The 23,957-nt window shown below is 43.0% G+C and overlaps 1 protein-coding gene across 3 annotated transcripts in view; it reads right to left on the reverse strand.

The window, feature by feature from the left end:
- The window catches only part of NWD2 (NACHT and WD repeat domain containing 2), a 51,155-nt gene extending 33,915 nt beyond the window's left edge, over positions 1-17,240 (reverse strand). Inside the window, exon 1 of one of the 3 annotated variants that reach the window (XM_015862508.3) lies at positions 13,130-17,240. In XM_015862508.3, the coding sequence (XP_015717994.2) occupies positions 13,130-13,280 (151 nt within the window). In that variant the 5' untranslated portion in view covers positions 13,281-17,240. Of the gene's footprint in view, positions 1-12,414; positions 12,990-13,129 lie in introns of those variants that run through there. The other 2 variants (XM_085545592.1, XM_015862509.3) reach the window with 2 other exon arrangements.
- Between the last annotated feature and the right edge of the window lie 6,717 nt (positions 17,241-23,957).

Consider the following 23,957-nt stretch of genomic DNA (forward strand, 5'->3'; position numbering starts at 1 on the left):
GACAGAATTCAAAGTGTAGGGCATAAGTGGAAGCCTGGAACTCATAGCTGCTCCTTTGTTTTAGTCCCAAATTGAACATTGTCTCATTATAACTGAGATGCAATTTTAAATACATTTATTTGAAGTGTTTCCTACTTTCAGTTCTGTAAGATGACGAATTAAAGACAACATATATAGAACACATACATACTTCTTAGTAATTTTTTTTGTTTGTTTTAAATACAGTTTTCAATAGTCAGCTACATTTCTGACATCTTACAAAACACCCCACTTCTTGACTGCTGATGTGGTCAACCACTGCCACCTATTGGCTTAACAAAAACACCCACCCGTCAATTTATAAATGTTAAAAGAAGAGGCAATTAGTAAAATCAAAGCAGTCGGGACTCACGTTATAATGTGGAAGCTAGGGGAAATATCAGAGTGGAACTGGAGTTACAGAAAGGAAAAGCTGTATCCAAATACTAGGAGCATTTCAACAGAAATACTCACTATTCACACAGGATATTGTTCCCAATTTCAAACAAATGTTGTTTCTAAGAGTTCTGATTTTTGTTTTGTGTATATTATGCCTTCACTGAAACAAATTAGGAGTCTGATCAAGAGGCTGGTGAGGTTAGTCGAAAGGTCTGTTATTCCTGGAGGATCTTAAATGAAGTCCTACACTTGTGGCATGAGTTGAAATCCAGCACCTGATAATGTCTTGCTGACTTCCAGGGAATTTATATTAAACCATTCAGTCCTTTAAAAATGGTAAATAAGTACCACATGCTCATGAAATTCGATGGGTAAGGTATTGGTGAGAACTCAGAAGCAGAATTTAATCTCATAACGCATCCTTATATCCAACCTCACATTACACCCTGGGGACACAGCTGCCCTTCTGTGTTCTTCAGGAGAAAAAAAAGAGGTTGCCCTGTAACTGTGCAGATGGGTTCTAGTTTGTAGATTGGGTGCCTTGCATCCGTTGGCTCTGCTGTGTGGTAAACAGTGCAAACGCAAATATATTTGCTTGCAGATACTAATAAACAGTGTGAAGTTCAGCCGCACTGTGGCTTGAAGGTAGAATCTCTAAGGAAGGAGACCACAGCATTCTGCACACAGCACAAGTGGAAGAATTCAACAAAATCTAATTCTTTCATTTAATAATGCAAACTAGGAAAGCTCTTGAAAACATGACAATTTACAAGCAATTACTGTCATACAATTAAATGATGTGACAGGAGAAACTGAAGACACAGCACATTTAGAGACACCAAAATTAAGTCGGAAAAATTCCTCTGCAGAACACCAAAGCTTATTACAACCAAGCACTGGGAAACAGCAAAGCTTGCAAGGACCAAAATTTGCAACTATAATAAAAATTAATGTGAGAGAAAAACTTCTTCTGAAATCTAAAAAAGGACCTCTGAGTGAGCTGTGCAAAACTACAGAGCAGAAACAATGGACCAGCACAGTAACAAAGACATGCAAAAGTCCTAATTCACTGTAACGTAAAATATGTGGAATTACCTAAAAAAAAAAATAAATTAAAAAAGATGTATAATAGTGGAGACTGTTCAGTAGTTAATTTAAGCTGTGCGTATGTTGGAAGCTTTACAGTTTCTTTCTGACATCCCTAGATCAGAGGAAGACAGCTGGGGCACTAACTGAAGTGCGTGAGGTTGGGACACAGTGGCAATCAATGCAACGTCGGATGCCACAGACAGTCAGACTCCCATCTGAGCTACAGTTCCAAGTACTGGGAGCAAACAAAGCAGTGCACTGCAGGCTTGGAGAAGGCATGAGACAGAGGAGAGCCATAAAAAAAAAACAGTGAAAGCAGGAGCCTCAGCTGCTTCATGGCACGGGCCAAAGCAGACCCCTAAAACACACCTCATTTTGAAGAAATTCCTATAGCTACCCCTGCCTGACTTTGCATCTGGCAGCACTGAGAAGCAATAGCCAAGCTCAGCAAGCCCTGTCAGCCTTTGGTAAAGCTGCATCTTCTCCAAACTTTAAGTTCATCATCCACAAAGTTGTAAATCTGGACAAAAAGGGATGAGGCTTGGGTCAAAACAGGACAGCTGAAATCAGGGATAAAAGCTGAAAAATGTAATTATATAGGCTTAAAGAGAAACAGGTGCTGATGCTTACTGCCAGGAATGTAAGGACGAAGCAATACAACAGAAGTTTTCTTTGTAACTGTTTCTTCCTTAGCACTAACCAGGGAAAACTATTAAATAACATCTCAACACAGTAAGAGCAGCACTTGGCTGCAGCAGAAGCAGTTATCAAAGAAGAAACTAAAGAATGCTTCCTGCAAGAGAGAGCAGCTGTAAGAGGGCACAAAGCCCAGAGCAATGGGACTGGCAGAGGGGGGAGGCCAGAAGCCCAGTAATGCCATGTCTAAAAAGGAGGATGTGACTGATTTCTCCTCCAGCTGGTTCTCGTGCTCATGAGCAATGCTGCTGGACAGCTGTGCAAGGAGACAGGGGGCAAGGCCAGGTAGTTCCCAAATGGACTCATTCTTAGGGATTGTGTGATGCCTGGGGGGAAGCAGTGAGTGACACACACAGGAGAAGGTACTTACAGCACCTCCCTTTTGCCTTCCCAGTCCTCATAATTCATCTACGTGTTATTTTTCAAGAAGATTATATAAGATAGTTGGAAGGGCCATTTAAAATAATTTTTCAAATGCATCTGTTTTTATGATCCAAATATTTTTGTGATGACTTGATTTTACCATATTTTGTTTTTGCCATGATTTTATTAATTATTTTTGTTTTGATAATCACATTAAATTGATGATATATTAAGGTAACAGTAACTCTTTAGTTAAAGAATTCTGAGGAGTTAGTAATTGAACGTACACCAATCACTTGCTTCTCTTGAGAAACAGATGTAATCAAAACAACTAAGTTCAATTTCTCCTAAATCAGTACCTTTCACAAGTGCTATACAAAATAATAACAGTTGCAAAACATCCAGATCTGGCATACCAGGTTAATTACTCAGTCACTGAGCAACAGACTGCCTTTCCAACCAGTGCTTTCAAGACACGTTAACAACCCTTCCCAACACTTTGCTTATAGTTTGAAAGTAATTACATTAAGGATTATTCTTATGAAGCAGAATGTGAAAGTACTCAAAGTGTCTATTTCACTCTGTTCCTTTCTGTAGTAAGGCAAAGGGATGTGAAGAAGGCACAGGGGCAGTTTTATCTCAGTGCGTATAAGCTGATGCATTCGATCACTGCACTGCTATGGGGATTTTGTGCTCCCACTATGTCACTGCAGCTGCCCTGCAGCAGGAATGTCAGCAGCATATCCTGTGCATCATATAATGCAAATTCAAGTTTTCTATTAGGCCCCTTTGTGTCAAAATGATGTGATCATAAATATTATGTTTCCCATACAGAAAACAACCCCATTAACTAACAATCTGTGCAGAAGCTTGTAGAAAGACAAATGAAGGCTCTGCAATACAAAAGTCCTTTGAAACGCACAGCACAACTATTGCAAATGGACAAGTTTGGAAAGAAACCCAGCATTTAACATTCAGATACACACCGACCTATTAACACGGCGTATTCTGACAGGGGAAATTTGATGGATGGTTCCCCATGAGCCGCAATGACCTTTAAGGGAAGATAACGATCTTTTATGATGCTGTACTCTCAACAGCAGTATAGAAGGTGGTTGAAAGGATGGGCTCAGCTTCATTTCCATTTCTAGCACTGCCAGACACTATCAGTCTTTCTGACTGCCTGTGAAGGCGTTTGTCCCTTGGTTGCAGAACAGACAAAAACGTGCACGATTCTTCCTTTACCTTTTGCACCTACAGACGATTAAACACAATTGAGCCCACAATGGGGGATCTCATCTCTTTTATTTGAAATGATTTTGAATTTGCATAATGACTATGAGAAACTAACTGTGGTATTAATACTAGAATAATACACCAGCGGTGCAAGCACTCAGTGGAATAATATTGCATTATACATGCTTGATCACAGAAAGAATAAAACAAACAAAACGATTAAAACAGGTGGCATGTAAGGAGATTGGTTTTAGTTCTGTTTTCTAAAGAAGAGAAGAATACGTGATGATCTGTGTGTCTTTTACATGTGTCTTCCATTGCCTTTAGAAATATGTAACTCACTGACGGACATTAGAGAGATCTGACAAAATGATACTAATCTCAAATATAATAAAGATCCTGCATGAGAGCAGATCACCAGGTGAATAAAATAAATCCTGTAAATAACTCTCCTACTTCCAAGCATAAATGAATTAATCAAAGGAAAAGCTCTAACATCAACTGCTAGACACTATGAACACCTCTAGTGAGGGAAAGCTTTACCCAAAACATGCTGTCCTTGCAGGATGTACATCCATGGTAAATCAACCTTTATGAGAGTTGACTACTTCCTTTTATTTAGTTTATTATCTAATTCAGTTAATTATCCAGCTTAGTTAATTATTCATATTTTGCTTGGATGCACAGACCAGCTTCCTTACACGGTAAAAACCAGATTTGAGAAGTCTATGAATAATGACATTCACCAGTGCAAATGAATGAAACTCACTCTAAGCAAGGAAATGCTCAGATAATTTTTTTTTAATCTTTGATTTTTTTAATTGACTAATGGGCCTATTTCGTGTCTGTACATTGCTGTAAGCATTACCAGGAGTGCTGTGCGAGCTCTGTGTGGCAGTACTCTGCAAGTCCATCTTCCTGTGTATTTTCTTAACCAGTGCAGAGAGAGTGGAGCTGTCACGATAAGTCAGACCATCTTCATTGAGGAATGGCACAGGTATATCTGAGCCTGCTTCAGGCTTCACCATAGATCCAAAGGCCACAAGAGGTCCCTTCCAGCCTCCTCTCTTTTATTTGCAAAACAATAAATAGCTGCCTAGCAAAAGAACTGCCTGAGGTCCCTTGAACCTCTGTTAGGGTACTGTGATTGCATACCTGGTTTAAATGACCTGACATTTAACTCGACTGCACTTAGACTGCTTAACTCTTTACAGTCCCACAGTGTATCTGACTTGTATTTCAGAGTAAATTATCATACAGATTTTGCCGATGTCTTGTTAAAACAAATTAGGGGTCATATAAACAGGAATTCAACAGCATTGCAGTAATCTTCATCACTTTGGTCTAATCCATCAAAAATACATTAAATAAATCAAGACCATTCCCAAACAATAATGTGGTTTAATCGTTTTCTTAGTATTTACTGGTAACTGAAAAGGAATCTGAGAACTTAAAAGAAAGCCAACACTTACTGCTCATAGATCTCAGCATCTGAGCTATTTTAAATATTATATGGTGGAAAATGAAGGAGAAAAATAGGTGTTCTCTTGAGAAAAAATAATTTAGTTTAGTCTGAACAGTATAGACCATTCCACAGGAATCCAAATTGTGATTATTAAACAAGAACATGTTTATCCGCTGTCTTCTAGAATCCTTGAGACCTTTATGAAACTGTAGTAGATAAGAAAACATAGAAAGATAAAGTCCTTCATTCATTCTAAGCAAAGCACCTATAAAGCATTTCCTTATTTATTTCTTAGTATGGCTATTTTTACAATCCCGTGGAAATAGGAACATTCAAATAACTCTGTCTTCACAATTTATCTTGCTTCCCATAGACAAGAGTGGACAACAATGGATGATGTACAGCAATGTTTTTGGAAAAAGGTACCTGTTACACAGATATTTCCACTGTTATATTTTTAGGTCTTTTTGTCTTAATATGCACGGTCATGTTCATACAAAATTCCCAGTGACATGAGTAGGATCAGGCATTTCTGTGAGCAATAGTCTGTTTCAAAACGTTCCATCTTTCAAAGGCTTTTGCAGACACCAAGACTAGTGACTGATTAGTGAAGCAATTAGACAAATTCCTGGAAGCAAAGGATCTCACGGATTGTTGAACACAAAGATGTAATGTTTGTCATTTTGTCCTTGTTGTGATCTCATTTTCTTCTGTTGTGCATCTGAAAGTGTCAGTAAGAATACTGGGCTCCTTTAGGCTAAGTCACTGTGTCAGATCTTAGTGCACTTGCCTCTTGTTTATGTTAGAGTACCTCAAGTGCATAACTCTACAGATGTGCATAACCCCTCTCAGCTCAAAGTATTAAATCCTCATGGTTATTTGATGGTTCTCAATCTTAAAAGTGATTTTAATCTAATAAAATTCAGTCAGTGAGATCAGTCAGACAATGTTAGGGCTCCTGTTATGTTCACTATAAAGTGCCTATGTTGCATAGTCAGGCATCTGTCTCGTACAAAACAAATAAATACTACCAGATAATACATACTGAAACCACTATACTAAATAGACTTTTTGGAGAGTTTGTGCAAGCCATTTATTTTGCCATTAATTTTAAATTTGTGCTTCCATGTGACTCTGAATTTTGATTCCATACTTTCATACAGTACATGCTGTTGCTTCTAGGAAATGCAAGTGCTTTGTAATGACACAAACACACCAAAGGGTGCAGCCTTCAATGCCTGGCCCATAGGGAGCACTACACTGAGGAGCTACAACTGGGAGTCATCCATTCTCATTTCATCTTAATGTTCGGTAAAGTGTCACTCATTATAGTCTTTATATAATAATTTTATAAATAACATGGCTATACATGCACTGCATGGCTATGTGTCTCAATTCCTGGTTCAGGAAAGGCAACAGAGAACCTGAGGAGAAAGATGGAGATTTACATTTCATGGTTGAGCTTATGAAGGTACCCGACTGCTCAGATAGTGAGATGGACTCTATTAAGAAGCAACTTGACTGTTAACCAAACCACAGGTACACACCACTGTACTGATCACTGCAGCTATGCTACCCCAAGCAAACACTAAAAGCAGGCTGTACAACCTCACTTGCCAGGCAACTTGAAATCTCATCTCTTCAGTCCCAGTGGCTGATACATAGCAACAGCATGGCTCTGGATTAAATCAGTGTGGAAATCCTGCCATGTCCTAGTCTTTCTTGCTTGATAGATCTAGTCTGCAAAGAAGACTTTTTCTCAAGATCTGGATCTCATAAAGAATGACTGCAGGTTGTTCAGGCATGTCCGTGCAGAAGTGTCTCACTTCTGGAAATGGGCCTTAGGAGATGGATGTTCATAGAGGAATTTCAAGAGCAGGTCAGAGAAAGATGTGGCTGGGGCAATGAGATGTCCTAAGAGATCATGCAGTACATCTCAGTGCTCAGACAGCAGCACATGCACAAACCCAGCGGGAGCTGGGGGTCCCCCCAGCTTACCTTGCCAAGCTCCCAGCTAGTGGCATGTTAGTCCTACTCCTCTCTTTTGGCTAAAAGAATTGGAGCTAAGAGCCTCTCTTTTACACAGAACCTAACTGACTAAGATTAGGCCAGTGGAGTTTTTTAGTGTTGCACTGGAAGAACCATATTTTAATTTGAGGTTTCCAATCTATCAATTTTTATCATTCTTTAATTAAAACTTCAGAAAGGGAATAAAGCAGCTGTTCTGAAACATGCTCCCTATATTAAAAGCCACCGGATTTTTCTTTTGCTGAGAGATGCTCCAGGCCCTTCACCATCTTTGTGGCCCTCCTCTGGACTCTCTCCAGCAGTTCCCTATGCTTTTTGTACTGGGGAGCCCAGAGCTGGATACAGTACTCCAGGTGAGACCTGACCAGGGCAGAGTAGAGGGGGAGGATCACCTCCCGTGACCTGCTGGCCGTGCTCCTTTCCATGCACCCCAGGATCCCATTGGCCTTCTTGGCCACCAGGGCACACTGTTGGCTCATTATTGCTATCACAAAATACTCTTTCAGTGAATGAAAAATTCATATAAATTTAATTTGTTTCACTTGAAAAAAACTCCTGTCATATCTTGAACTAGAAGTGTAGAGCTGGGGAAGACACCATGATGTAGCCTGCACATCCCTAACTCTTTACAAGTTTACTTCTGGATAAAATTGAAACCTCCATGTAATGCTCTTGCTTCTACAATAGCATTTAACAAAACCTAGGCTGATCTTCAGTGATGCTAGAACTACAGCTTTGGGTGTCGTCTTTGAAACGTACATACTCAGAAGAAGATCTAGCAGCAAGTTTGAAAACTATCTGTGCTACTTAGAAGGAAAATTACTGGGTTTTTCATAATTTTACTTATTTTTAAAGATGAAAACAACCCATCAAACTAAATAGCTTGATGTTTTTCTAAAAGAGAAACAACCAAACAACAGAAGAAAAAACACAGAAAACTCCTTTGATCTCAGTTTTGTTCTCCAAATGCAGATCCTACCTGGTGAGCATGTGAATGAACGTTTTTGTGTATGAATTAAGCAAAAGATCTCAGTGTTTTGCCTTGCACATTTGGTATATTTGGAGCAAATCTTCAGCCCACTCCTTGAGCTACATAAGCCAGTAACTCACAAAAAGAATAGGGGGCTGTGAAAAGCAGATCTTTTCATACAGTTTATCAAGTTTAACTAGTCAGCAGAAACTTTAATCCAACTCAGTCTCCATCCTAGCCCCAAATGGCTGTTTCCTCTAACATGAACAAAAACTTGAGGTTCTTATTAAAAATTGTCTGCTTCTGGTTCAGATCTACCTGCCTTGACCACAAAAAAAAATAAATGTTACAGCCTACATGATGTTTAGTCCTACATCCTCAGGGAGTCAGATCTTACTTTCTATTCAACTATGCTTACAACAAAGGTGGTTCTGTGGCACAGGAAGAAAGAAAAGTTGGCATAGAAGCTGAAACACTGAAAACAGCAAGCTTTGTTCCAAGCTTAATGGACTGTGGGTATCTCTGACCTTTGGGCCTCTTTAAGTAAAACATCAAATCAAGGCCCCCACCAAGACCAGATGCTTGAACCACGCTGAGTTACTCAACTTTGTTTCCAATTTTTGAAGGCTTTTTTTCTCAAGTGTAGCCTGGTTTATAGCTTTTAAACACCACAGTGATGTGTGTCACGTAAATCCATAAATAGGTACAAAGTTAGGTAACTAGAACTAACACTTAGCATGAAAAAAGTCCTGGAGTTATTTGTCTCCACATCTCCGCAACACCTCCCTTGCAATTTTATACACTTGAACATCTGTGTTTTTCTTTAGCTCAGGCATAAATTCCACCCAGATTATATAAAATTGTCATTATAAAGAGACCTTCATGCAACAAATCCAAGGAAGGACACCATATGGTATTTTTGGGTTGGACAAAATGGACCATCATTAGTGAAGCATTATTCTGACTTTTGAGTGTTAACATTAACATTGTCTGAGTTATATTTATCTTAAGCAAAACAAGTTTTGGGGTAAAAATAATATATGCTTCGAATATGCAAAGAATCAAAGCTGTACCTTTTTCTTATTATATACAGCAATTAGATTGCAACTAAAGCAATCACAGTTCTTAATCTGTGATGAGTTAAGCAACCTCATGTTCAGTAGCAGTGAATGCAATGCAAACACTGTTTTAGATTTTCTTTCATATGTACATCAACACCTAAAAATACATGGAATTCCTGCAAAGCAGCCCATAGCAAATAAGTTCAAAAAATAACATAAATAAAAATTGCTAAGAGTCATTTCTGCAATCTTTAATTACAGGAATAATCCTTGTCTAATCAAACTAACTGTGGGTAAGAATTTTGCCTTCTGTGTCACAAGAAGTGGGCACAAAACATTTGTTTTTTTCAACTGAGTGTTTCAAATTCATACAATGCTCTGGACTAAGAATGTCAATGGAAAATAAGCTAAGATGAGCAACTGTGTAATAAGTCAAGAAATCTCAAACTCTTTCAACACTGTAACACAAGTAAATATCACTAAGAAGGATCTTCTAAGTCTTCTAAGTCTACCTTTTGTTAGAATAAGATCTAAATTTTAAATTCCTACATGTATACATTGAATTTGATAGTTAAGTTATTAATCATGCCAAGACTAATGTTAATGGGGAAACTGTTTTTGAGAGAAAGCACTGAAGATCAGTAGGTACTTGAATTACCAAAGCTTGTACACAAGTAAATAGGCAGAAATTCAGCATGAGTAATTTCTTGGATCCTGGGCTAATTTCAGAGTCCAAAAAAGCTACAGCAATTTACTGTTATTCTTCCAACTTCATGATTAATTTTACTATCTGAAAGTTTAAATGGCCATTGGAAGAATAGAGCTCATGAAGTGCACAGCCCTTTTGTATTGAAAAGGATTTTTAAAACAAAGTTTGTTCATGATTTCAGCACAATTGCTTCTGTTGATATAGCAGATATGTATTGAAAAAGCAGAAAAAAAGGAATACTCTGCTGGAACTTAGGAAGTATTCAGAGGTGCTGCACAGGCAAGAGTCAGATGAAACAATGGTTGGAGAAGCAAGCATCCCTACCCTGTGAAGTGCTGGATGCAGGTTCAGCCTACTTCTTTCAGGTCAGAGTGGCTCACACCCTCTGTCAGGACATACTCAGATGCTATGTGAAGTATGATCAGTCAGTCCTCAGTGGAACAGCTGAACAGACTGTGTGTAGGAGCTGGCTTTGCACACATCCCTCTTCAATGCCTTCATTTGTTCCTGCTGCATGACATGAAAAGCACCTTCTCCATCATTTTCCAAATCCCCAACTCCAGTTAAGCAATCATTTTCAGCCAGGACTTTTACTATGTTGTATCACCACATAAATTGCTGAATGAAATAGTGAACTTTGCAACTCAAATAATTTTCTGCTTAAAGTAATGACAAGAGGCACTGGAATGATCCAAATCCATACAGTGTTGATGTCACTGTTCAGTATAACAGGGCCGTATGGAATTTTGTACCTGTTGTATGCTTGTACATGAGCTTTGCGTTACTGGCAGGGATCTATACAGGCACTACTGAGTCACAAACTGACGTTAGCTGTTTGCTATTGCAGTCCACAGATTCCTACAGGAAGCAGCAGAAGCAGTTCTTAGAATCAGGCGAACATAACTTGCCTCCCTTATCACTTGGAAGCAAGCAAAATACCCTGAGACAAGTGATGAATGGTTGAAAGAAAAATCTGCGACCTCTCTTAGACAAAACATGCATTTAAAATATGCCTGGTTGCTTGGATCTACTTAAATAAGAAACAAGACATTTATGTTCAAATAATAAAAGAGCTTTAACGCTTCTAAAGATTCCATCATCTTCAGTGATTAATGAACACCAGCCTGATGATGTTAATTGATAGATGAAAACAGTGTGAGAGGAAAAAGCGGTTTCACTTATCTACAAAATTCAATCCAGAAAGCAAGAGGCTGTAAAACGAAGCAGTTCTGTTCCTGTTACTCATGCTCACTGTTGCTGCTTAGTGTTCTTTTTAGGGATTTCTGTTCAGGAAATTTTACAAATAACCATTTTTCCTATCTACGTAATACACATAAATTTAAGTCCTGATACAGTATGCCCTTAAAAAAAAAAGAAAGAAGCAAAGACATCATATCAAGCCCTGATTTTCCCCACTTTCCATGCATCACATTGCTGCAATTCAAGAGAACTATGTTAAGTCTGTGCCTGTGAGGTTGCAACAAGGAGTTTCCCAGAGAGCTGCAGCAGCACTGCTCCCTGGGTCCTTGCTGAGCAATGGCCAGAGCAGGGGAGCAGCCTGGGGAGGCTGCAGGACAGCCAGGCAGGCAGGCCCTGGGTATGCACACAGCACTGCAGCCAGGACTGAAACCTGCTGAGTGGTTTGCTCAGTAGGAAGGGTTTCACCTTTTTTGTTTTCCCCAGAATATTTGTATTTTGAATTCTTTAAGACTATTTCTTTTTTTCTTTTCCCTCCGAATAGCAGTTGTATTTCTAAGGACTTTAGTAGATGATATGCAATTCCCATCATATACATTTGCTTGTTTATCAATAGCCTTTTTGTAAGGTGACATGCAGTGAGCAATGCAGTGTCAGTGCTACCACTGAGAGCCACAGCTGCTCCCGGTGACTGGGAGCCTCTGAACGCTCACTGACCAGCTCACTTGTTCACCAAAAGCAGAAAGCACTGAAATTCCTCTCCCACACCACGGAAAGCAGGAGTAAAGCTGCAGATAACATTTTGCCACTGAGAAGTGATGATCACTGTGGCCACGCCATACCATAATCCTTCCTCTTATAGTTTTATGAAGGCTGAATTTTTGGAATAACAATACAGGAGTAAAATCCCGCAGATGTACGGCTTACATCTCTCACTTCTAGCAGGAGTTTAGTGGCTGTTTTTAGCTGAACAACCACACAGCCAGCGCAGCAAGCTGCCCTACTGCTAAATGCCACTCACGTCAAACACGGAGGCATCGGTGCTCCCACAGTGGAGGCAATGCTGGCAGAAAGCCATTCCCAATGAGTAACAAATCTCCAGATTCATGCCAGTTTTCTTTCAGAGACAACTAAGCATCTCTTAGATTATCACTAAGTCTATCTTTGCTTAGCTTGCACCAACCAGAATCCCGGCGCCTTCTGTAAGGAACGGGGCTGAGGGACCCAGGCACGGGGTGATCCCGATAGCGCTGTGCCCGCTGTCGTCTGGTGGGCACCGCTGCCCGCATCACAGAGGTGCTGGTGCCATGGCAATCGCACTTCAGAACCCGAACGGGTTCTGTCGTTGCTGGCATGGCTCCTACAGGCATCCTGGGCAGAGACAGCGCTGTTGGGTTTGGGAGGTGATGGGGTGACAGAGCCGCGCGTTCTGCGGGCTCGCTTGTACAGGTGGGGAACGTCAGAGGTGTGAACATTTCACTTATTACTTCCTTGCACCGTGTAAGAACACGCTTCAAAACTTCTGTTTTGCGAGTGCGAACGGCACTACCGACACACGCAAATCCCTTGTACGAAAGGGTGATTTTAACAAGGGGTTTGAAGCAGCAGGACGGATAACTCATTCCGATACGGAACGACGGCGTTACACTACAACCGCAGAGCTGATCTCGCACGCACGGCCCGGCCGGGCGCACAGCATCGCGCCGCTCGCTTTAAGCCACGCGATCCGCCGGACTCTCGGCTATCGGCCGGCCCGGGGCGCCCCACCGAGCACCGTCCCACCCTCCCCGGCAACGGGAAGCCGCCCCCCGCCGCCCCCCTCCCGAAGCCGGCCCCGGGGAGCCGCGAGGAGGCGGCCCCGGGCGGCAGGGGGAGCCGCGGCGGGGCCCGGCCGTTACCTTCGGGGTTGGCGCTGATGAAGACGCGGACGCTCCGGCCGCCGGGCACCAGGTGTGCGGGCAGTGCCGCCAGGTTACCGGCGATGGCCGCCCTGCGCAGCGCCGCGTCCCGCGGGCACGTCGCCCTGCCGCCCGCCCCGGCCGCCCACATGGCTCCGCCGCCCGCCGGGCCCCGGCTCAGGGCAACCCCCGGGCCGCGCCGCGGAGCTGCGGCTCTCCGGCAGCGCCCATGCGGCCACTACGAGCGGCGCCGGGGCCGGAGGGCGAGGGAAGAAAGTTTGCGGCGGCGGCGGGACGCGGCCCCTCCTCGGGGTCTCCTCGGTGCCCAAAGCGGGGACGTCTGCGGGCGGGCTGCCGGCGTCTCCCCTGCGCCGAGCGCTTCACGGCCCCGGCATCGGGTTCTTATAGGAGAGCAGGCGCATCCTTCTGGCACGGAAGAGTTCAGAGCGCTGCTTGTGTCTTCTGTAGTCGCCCGCACGGGAGCCCCGGCTGCTCAGGTACAAAAAAGAGACGCTCTCTCTGCTTGTTTCTTTCTTTCCCGTGCTTTAATCAGTTATTTATTTGGCGGCATCAATGCGGAGCCCCGGCCCGAGGCAGGAAATAGGGCGGTGCGGAGTGGCGGCGGGCGGTCCCCGCGCAGCTTCGGTCCGGGCGTCCCGCGGGCTGCGGCAGCTCCCCTGGAGCCGCCCGGGGCTGGGCTGGGCTGGGCTGGGCAGCGGCGGCCGCGGGGCTCTGAAACCGCCCCGGGAGGGGCGGGCGGCGAGGGGAGGGGCTGGGCGTAATGCGTGTAGAGCAGCGTGCGGGGTGCCCGACCAGCGCTGGGTTCGGAGCGAAGCTCTCCATCCCCGTCCTTCAGTGCCGCACGGGCATCCCCGCTGCCGGGCGGGCTCCCCTCGGCCCTGACTGCTGAAAGGCACGCAGGGCAGTTCGCGTGTGGGTTCCGTGCGCGTTTGCACCCAAGTACAAGGGGAGATTTTCTAGTAGTTCGGCACTCTGTAAATTTCGGGGCGCTTTTAACCAAACGTGGCATTCCTGTACGCAGTGTGAGTTTAGCTGGGCAGGGAGAGGGATTCTGTGCAAAGGGGAGAAGTGTCAGCTTGTACTGTTGCCTGCAGCAGAATATCACAGGAACTGTCTCGGTGCCCAGTGCTAGAAAATGCCCCTTTCCATCAAAAAGGACATTCCTGGGGGATTTGGTAGTGCTCAGTAAGGAGCCTTCCCTGGTGAGCATGCATGTATTTCCCCTCTGTGGGTTGCCTGATGCTCTATGTGAATCAGGCCAGAAGGTTTGCTGTAATTCAGTTAACAAACTGGACAGTCACGATATGCACGTCTCTGGGAGATGAGGCTCTGTGTGCCATTGCCTGCATAACTCCTGGTGCTGCAGGCACCTTGCAGGGTGTGGTGTGCCGATATAATCAGATGTGCCCTGTGCCACTAGCAGGGTATTTAACAAGTTGAAAACTTGAGTTTTCATCCTATGTATTCTTTTGGAGTGCTGTCTTCGGCAGCACTGCCAGCAGCATGGGCTCTTACCTGAATGCTCTTGGATGAAGTGAGATTGGGGCTGTCACTTCCTGCTGCCATCTGCAGCCACCGTGTGCAGCTCCAGCAGCAGGATCTCCATGCTGCACGGGACCCTACAGCCCACAGCCTCACTGTACAGCTCAGTACCTGCGCTGATCCGCATTGCCACTCTGGGCTGCAGCTGGCAGTGCCTTCGTGCATGACTCAGCTGCAGCAGCCGGAGCTGTGCTGTGGAGGCTGAGGCCAATGGTGCCCCAAAGCAACAATCTCAGCAGCTGCGGGCTGCCTGCACCGGGGTCAGCACCCTGAGCATGGCACTCAGGTTTCATTTCTTTAATTCAACAGATAGAACATCAAGAAATGTCACGTACATTCACATACACATCGCAAAGAGGATGCTGCTGTGTTTGCTATAAGAGCAAACATCATCAAAAATATCTTACGAAATTTCATATTGAATAACAGATTTTGTAAATTCCGTTTCTCGGTAAAATATTCCTCTGTATAAGCCAGATTTTGGCATCAGTGTTTGTGTTGGAGTCCCGGAGTGTCTGTGTGGATTTTTCATGCTCAAAGAAGGTAGATTTAGCTTAGACATAAGGAAAAAATCTTTTACAGTGGGCATATGAGGCACTGGAACAGGTTGCCTAGAGATGTGGTTGATGCTTCATCTCTGGGGCCAGGCTGGATCAGGCCCTGGGCAACCTGATCTAGCTGTGGTGTCCCTGTTCATTGCAGGGGAATTGGTCTAGATGGCCTTCAGAGGTCCCTTCCAGCTCTAAGGATTTTATGTTTCTGTGTTGCCTGAGCGTGGGTTCACATCCTGATTGCAAAGTACTGCCTGCAGTGACCTTACAGGACAGGTGCCTCTGCCATCAATAGGGTAACGGAGGATGTTCTGAATGCAGTAGGACAGATGTGTAACCCTGAGGGTGCCTTTGTATAAACAACTCTGAGTAGGGGCTTAGTCCTGAAAAAATGTAGGTCATAAGAGTAACCAGAAAATCTCTCCTATGTTACATCACAGTTTCTTGGTTACCACTCTGGCCTCATTTACTCCAAGTTCAGATAAAACAAAACTGCAGAGTATATCCCTTGGTGAAACAACTGAGAATAATCAAGCTGTGATTTGCTGATGGCCTGATCCTGCACTAATTCCCACCAAACCTTTCTTCTTGAGATGTCTTGCTTCCATCAGTGTGACACTGGGTGTGCAAATACAGCTTGGTCCCAGCCCACGGATATCAATAAAAATGTACAGAGTTGTTAGGCTTTGCCTCACATCTGTTGGCACTAAAGTTGGAAAAGACCTCTAAGATCACCAAACCCAACCATCAGCCCATCCCCACTGTGCCCACCAACCCACCGAGGGACACTCAGTGCCACATCTACGTGTTTCTTGAACACCTTCATGGATGGTGACTCCACCATCTCCCTGGGCAGCCTGTTCCAATGCCTCACCACTCTTTCAGAGAAGTTTTTCCTAACACACAACTCCCAAATGAATAAGGGTTTACTGTTTACAACGGGCTGTCTGAGGCATTGTGCTTTTCTGAGATCAGTTATGTATGGAAACAAACACCATGGTCAGCCCCAGCAGTCTACAGAGGTGGGAGGCGACCAGGGCGATAGACTATAGGCAGTGCTGTGGTGGAGACATGCTGATGAGATGCAAAGTTGTTCTGTCTGCAATCTAAATTTATGTTTTTATGCATATGTGCCCCAGTACAGGCTGTGAGGTGTTGAACAGTGCTCAGCAGTGGTATAGTTATGGAAATTAGTGGAGCTCAGCAGTTCTGAAGTGAAGCAGCTAACACTTTAGGAGGCCCCATACTGTGTGTGTAATGGGGCCACAATATCTGAGAGTTTATACCATCTTCTGAGTGCCCATGCTATCTTAGGTCCACTGAGGCCAGGGGCAGCATGTTCCTGCTGTCTGTTCCTCAGAACACCACTTATTTGCAGCCCTTGGAGGGCTGAAGTTTCAGACTAAGTCAGCAAGCTGGCCAGCATATTTCCTATTTGCAGAAGCTAAGGGACTTCTGCATGCAGCTACCTCCTACCCACAGCTAAGCAGTATCTGTGGTTTCCTATCAGGCTCTCCCACTTCTTGGAGTGGGTGGAGGAGGCAGTTGCCCAGAACGACTGACAAAAGGAGGCAATAAAATCACCTTTTAAGCAAGAAGGAACCCTGGTAGTTGTGCACCTGTTTAATGTTCTCCACCTACTACTGGTGTTCAGGCCAAGCAAGTTCCTCTCTGCAGGAGCCATGGCTGCTGTTCTGCTGGTTGAACATCGCAGGTGCTCCTGTCCATGCTTCAGCTTGCTGCTGCTGCTGGAAATGTGTGGAGGATCTCACTGTGTTCTGCTCTGTTCCTTTTCGTTGACAATGATGTACTGCTTATGCAGGGTGGGGGGGTGGATTGGCAGGAGAGCAGGGGCAGATGTGCTGAGATGAGAGAGAGAGCTCACGGAATTCATGCTTCACTAAAAAAAACCCTGTTATTATTATCCTTGCAAATTAGGAATGACAGGCTGCCTAGGCTTACTGGGTTTATATTTACATCAAGAAACTGATTGCAAGAAATAAGATATATCCTAGCAAATCTTACACTGTACTGGGTTCCTATAAGGACCTTTTACAGCCATTTCAAGGCTTAGTTAACTTAATTTGGACTTCCCTATTCTACTCTGTTCATAGTACTGGAAATATTTGTTTTGTTCCATTTTTTCCTATTGCTGTTTGTGCTCTGACACCTCTATGACTTCTGGCTGCACTTCTTCCCCGCTGGCTTATAGGTTGTTGTGTCTGGCTTTGTCAACAGGTAAAACATAGAGTCACACAACGTGAGACTCACAGTGTGACAGCAGGGAAGCTGTAAGGAATGGTGCTTACTTTACTCTCCTGCTCAGCGTAAGAGAACCTTGGATCTGCAGAATAGAGCTGTAAGGGGCAGATTGTCCCACCCAGGCCTTCTGGAATGTTCTTAAACTTTCTCTGAAACAGCTTGATGTCTGCATCCAAAGAATATGCTGAACTACACAGGCCTTGATATCGTTAAAGGAGAACAAGTTCATGAGTTTTTAGTCCAAGAATAAATTTCTCCTATTGGTGAGTCTGTAATGAAATTCTGGTAACATATTCACGTTCTCTGTGCCATTTAGTAAGAACAAGTTTTGTTTTTCCATTTGTCTGTTTGGTACTTCAAATGTGCAATGTGGAATATGTCTTATAAAAGTATTTCTGCTCAGGTGAGGTAGCTCCCCTCTTGGTTTCCCTAAGGGAAGCAACTCTCTCTTCCTGAGAATAAATTTGGATTTGAGGAGTATTTGCATAAAGCTTTATCCACCTGAAGCTTAAAGGGTACAAAGTAGTGACTACTCTAAAGAGGATATGGAGTGTGTTGTACAAAGATGTGCATCCAGCATTTGATTTCTTCTTGAAAGTCTTCAGACACACATGCATCAAGGTACAAAAGAAGCTATCCTGAACTTAGGCAGAAACTGGGCATGAGCTGTGGATGCTGCTGAAGGCAGTGGGAGTTTTGCCACTGACTCAACTGAATGGTTATACAATCTCAAAACTTGGAGGATTCAGGGTGAGCATTTCCTGCCATTCTTTCTTAAAACAGACTTTAGCTTGAGTAGAAGCAGTCATTTTTGGAAATATTATAATGGATGGTGGATTTAAGATTCCTGCATGACAATAACTATTAGAAAGAAAATAGGAGGAGCCCAGAGATTGTCATATGAAAAGCATGAAGTGGAGACTAGGAGAAAGTCAGTTATGAAGATGGGATTTGTACCAGAAGTGGGACTTGCCAATGGAAATGCTCAGGAACTTCAGTTATATCTAAAATTCTGTATGTGGGACTTAAGGCTTGTCTTGGGAATCAGAAAGGAGCTTTTGATTACGGTAGTGCAGAATGTTCTTCCTTCTGATGCTTTAGATGAAACTGTTGTGTCCCACAACAACTCCTTTATTTTTCTCACAGCAGATTTTCCTTTGTATTTCCTCGGATGCCATTGCTGTACCACTAGTGGATCTGTCTGTGCTCTGTGATGTTTAAGTCTTCAAACCTTGTCGCTTCTGTAAATGCTCCAAATACAGAGGCATAAAAACAGTCCCGGTTTTCAGGAGCTTCCGAGCGGTACAACTATATGCTTGTACAGAGTAATTTATATTTCAAGGAAAAGGGGATGAAAATACAAAATAAATGAGAAAATGTTGTTTTTGTGTGTATGTAAGCATGGAGATACTTCGTTCTCACCTCCGTGTCTCAGTCTTACTTGCCAGCTGGCATTGGCATAAGGACTTCCACTTCATCCTAAAAGCACTGTGCCTCCAGGAGTCTGCCTTTGTCCTTGTATGGATGGTGGTCTGGATGAGAGAGAGCTTTTCTGCTTTTTGAGCATGCTTTCTGCTTCTTGAGGTTTGGTACAAATTCTCTTTGCAGCCTAGAAACGCAAACATAGCCTTTTCTCTTAAAATGTTGCAAGTGGCTATACCACATCTTTATTTTTATCTCTTATGTCACACTTGACTGAAAGATTCTTTACAGCTAAAATAACGATGAAGGCATGGAAATTATTTTTGTCTTACTTTCTACTGGAAGCTTAAAAGAAACCTCTTTTCTCATGCAGAATTCTCATAGATGGATGTACTCACCCCAGGGATGCATACGTACACATGCGCACACACGCACACTCGAAGACACACAAGGACATAACATACTGCTGAATCCACACCGGGAATATTCCATATCAAGGTTACATAGTTAGACATTCAACTTTGTCCGTATTGCTTTAAATTTCACCTTGTTGCACATGTAAGTAGCAGCCTTTAGTTAACCGACCAGGTACTCTGTTTTACCACTGTGATTCAACAGTGCTGAATAGAGACGTTCACTTCATGAGCAGCGTTCAGCTGCTGGTCAGTGTGTTCAGTGCATCCTTGCTACTCACTTTTTAGCCTCTGCAGGTAGGTGCAGTCTTTTTCTCCTGAGCTTTTCCTATATATTTTCTCAAGAGAGTAAGTACATAAGCCTTCCAGAATGTGAACTCATTTTCCTAACGCCCAAGCCAGAGAAAGTTTCATTACTGAAGCTTACTTGTTAATACCAAAAATATCTGTTAATCTTGGATGCCCTTTCTGAGATACCAAGGACTGCATCTTTTTCCTAAGTAATTGGTATTAGACACCAAGAACAAGAAGCAGTTTCTATCACTGTCAGTGGTAGCTGGGAGTTGTTTTGCTTATGTATGTTTTAAGCTCCAGACTTTCAAGTCAGGTGCCTATCAAATGCAGAGCCTACAATTAACGATCAACCACAAAAAGTCTAAAGGATTTAATTAGCAGCCTAGAGAGTTGATAGTGGAAGCCAGGATAGAAGGTACTTCCCTCCTCCCTCCAGAGCAATGTTCACTTTCTTATCCATAAGATGAGATCTCTTTAATTCCTTGCCTCACTGCTGCACCTCCTAACCTTAGCTAAAAATATGTCATGGTCCTTTGACAACAGTTTTGTTCTATGGCCCCGGGTCATCCTTAAAGGTGATTCATTGTTACAATGAGATAGGCATGCATTTTTAATTTCTTATTCAATGCACTGTCCTTGCTCAAAATGGACACCAGAGCAGGGTGCCCAGACCCATGTCCATGTGTCTTTTAAAGATCTCCAGGGGTCCCACAGCCTATGGGCAGCCTGTGCCAGTGCTCCATCACCCACACAGCACAGAAGTGATCCTGGTGTTCAGAAGGAACCTCCTGTGCTCCACCTTATGCCCATTGCCCCTTGTTCTCATTGCTTTTATCAACCACTCTTGGCTTTTCTGTCCCTTTGCTGTCTTGGGGATGTTGCTTTGTTCCCCTTCTCCTCTGGCCCCCATCACTCCTTTCCATCCCTTCTACTTGCCTTGCAGGAGGTGGTGGTGTGGCTACTGCCTGCACTTCTCCCAAGTGTTTCTTAGCTTTGGCCTTCAAAATATATGTCCTGGTAGTGGTGGCAGGCACTAAAGGTGAAGCTCCATGTGGTGTGAATGTTTGAGATATATCAAATGGCAGCTGGCTTTAGAAAATGCTGATGGTAGCAAAGAACATACACATTGCACTCTGAGGGATTGAAATCCAAAGAAAAGCCAGAAAGTAAAGGAGGAATAGAAGATGTTTCTCCGTGAGTCTGTCTAAGTGTCTGTGCCATTGTTTTTGCATAGGTTGTTGTGGAAAGTAGTTCTGTACTTATCTGTACAGCAGCAATTAGGGGGAGGCTGAATGGAGTGAGCACGTACATGTCTGCAGTGGGTTAAGAGAGGCCATATGCTGTGCAGTGTTTTCATGAGTGCTTTCCTCTTCTAAGTGAACTGCATCTGCTGCACATGTAGTAATTAAATTCAAAATAGAAGAGTCAAAATATTCCTGCTGCAAGCTTGTTGATGAATAAGGCCTAACAATCTGATTATATACGTGTATATATTTATTTGTGCACATGAAAAATAAAATCACTACTCTGATTTGTTTTTGCTAGTAGGAAATAGACCCATTTATACTCAATTGTTAATGTGATTTATTGACATAGCAAGTTTATTTTAGACATATGAAGATCCAGGGGAATGCAATTCTATTAGCAATGTTAATTTGTCTTCTCAGTGCTAGAAAGAAAAAAAAAAAAACAAAAAACTCGCAAAGCTTGTTTTTATTTATTTATTTATTTATTTATTTATTTATTTTATCTGCGGGGGTTCTGAAAGAGTAGCTGTCACTTTTTTTAGCCTTAGTTAATATTTGCCATCATTTTCTTGATGCTACAGCTATGCTGGGGGAAAGGAAGCTCTCCACCTGCTCCAAGTCCAGAGTGCTTAATCTTGAAGACAAACACTGAGAGGAAAAGAGAGTTACTCTATATGAATCTAGTTGCTGTGCTACAGAAATGATGGCAGTGGATTTCTGTCTCTAGTCTACTGTAGCTAATACTGATTTCTGTAAATTGATGGAGCATGCAGTACCCTAATACCAAATGCCATCATAGACATGTTTTGCAACCATTACCATGCCACAGTGGCACAGTGAGTGCTGTGCTCTGAAGTGTTATGAAGGCCCTCAGGCATCCTGAATGTAAAAACATTCTCTGAAGAATTATGGAGACAACTATCATCATCCGAGGGGGAATTCTAATTTGAAATAATCTTTATCCTCAAATGAAATCTGTCATTTGGGTCACTGCTGCTGTGGAATGATTATTTTTTCTCCTACGTAAGCAAGAATAGTTGAGACCTATTCTTAGCAGTTAATCATATCTCGTAAGCTATTTAATAAGCTCAGTAAGCCTGCTTCTTGAATTCTATATTGCTCATTATAAGATGGGGCTTTGAGAAACCTCTTGGAAGGTGCCCCAGTCTCAGAGGGTTGGAACAAGTAAAGGTTCCTTCAGCCTAAACCATTCTATGATAATATTTGGATTATAAAGAAGGGCACCAGAATCTGCTTTTTCACCAGTGTAGAAACCAAGAGAGAAAAAAAAAATTATCAGAGTTCCCAGCTGCATGCCTATGGGTGTATCAAAGGCTGCTGTCAGGGTGGGATCGTGTACCAGCTCCTCTTAATACACTGCTTTTGGGGCTGGGTAAAGCAGCAGCATGTAGCAGACAAGTGCTCCAACAATCACAACCTGCTTCCTCAAGCACACCAATCCCTCTTCCAATTTTTCATGTTTGCTGTGAGCAGGTAAGTGCAATTTAATGTGCAGTTTAACAATACCGTTTTCTCATGCCTGAGCTGCCCGGTGGGTGCAGTCACTCCTTGTTTAGGTTTCCTGCAGGAGACTTTTGGCAGCTCGTCTTCCGGGAGACACTGTTTTTTTCTGTTTGTCTTGGTGCCAGCTTAAACATGTTGGATGCCTTTGAATCTTTTATAAAGGAGATTCTCTAAGTAAAAGCTTTGCTTTAAGGTGCCCAGCTACCCACAAAAACCTAACAACAATAAATTCCCTCCTGTACAGCGATAGAGCTGTTCTTCCACTTGGAACATGCAAACTTGCTGCACTGGTTTTCCTTTGGCCCTCTCCTGTTGGTAGGAGGGAGGCTGGAGATGTTCAAGCACTTTGAGGGCATACATGGGAGCTGAACCCTAAATTTCCAAATCCTAATGGCAATGATAGAAACTCAAGAAAAGAATGAAAAGAGGTTGGAGCCTTTCATTACACCCCCAATTCTTTTTTTTTCTTTTTCTTTGTGAAAGCACATAAAAATCACACAAACTTGGGAAAAGTGCCTTCCTCTGAGAACATGAGCAATCCCATTGATCTCAACGAGAGACAGAGCACAGCTGGAACTGAGATGAAGCTGTCAGCTTCCTGCTAGGTTGTGTCTAGCTGGCACAGATGCAGTTAAACAACTTGCTAAATCTGCATTAGAAAGACATTTCCCTGTGGGTCAGGTGGTGTAGGATGGTTGGTTCTTTTGTTGGCTACCCACTGTTATGGGTGCTGCAAGCAGTCATTGAACAACATATTCACTCCACAGATTCTTATACCTGCTATAGTTTTTATGGCTTTGCAGTTCTGTGTGGAGCATTCAGGCTGCAGTTTGTTAATAGAGTTTGTTGAAAAAATACGGCATGTAATAATGAAGTAAAAAGTAAAATGAATTTCCTTTCTGGGGTTCTTTAGCCCAAACACACATTATGTTACTCTTAAGCTCACTGATTAAATGATCTGATGAATGAGGCATGGTGAAGGGGTCTGGAGGCTTGGATTTAGTTTGCAGGTCTAGCTGAGTTTTCCTGTGCAAAGACTAAGCAGAGAAATTTAAGGCTTTAACTCCAGGTGATGATCCATCTTTAGCTGCTACTTAATCCTTTAAATCATAATTGCTAATTTAGGTCACTCGGCTGTATGGTTTCTGAGAGTTGAATTCTTAGGAAAATAATTCTGCCTGGGGATGTTTAGAAGCTGAGGTGTCAAGGGTGGTGCTGAGGACTGAGTGGTGTTAGCAGTAAGTTTACATCTGTTATTTTCTTGTCTGTGAGCTGTAAGGGAGCTAAAATCCAGGTTGTTGTGACTCCTCACCTCATGGGGAGGATTGAAGTAAGACAGGGAGGGCAAGGTAGGCTTGAGCACCAGTCTGGGTGGAACTTTGTCACCTTTGACTCCTTCTGTTGGTCCTTACAGATCTCAGTAGTTGGAATCTTTAAGAAGGAAGAATTAAACTAAGTAACTTGAAATAATCTAAGTTATGAAGTCAGACTTTGGCCAGAACAGTGTACTTAAATCTACTACTTTTGAGATAATTGGTTTTAATACTCTTTT

This window comes from Coturnix japonica, chromosome 4, assembly GCF_054131305.1.
Source record: "Coturnix japonica strain WE chromosome 4, WE-NBRP24, whole genome shotgun sequence".
Lineage (NCBI taxonomy): Eukaryota > Metazoa > Chordata > Aves > Galliformes > Phasianidae > Coturnix > Coturnix japonica.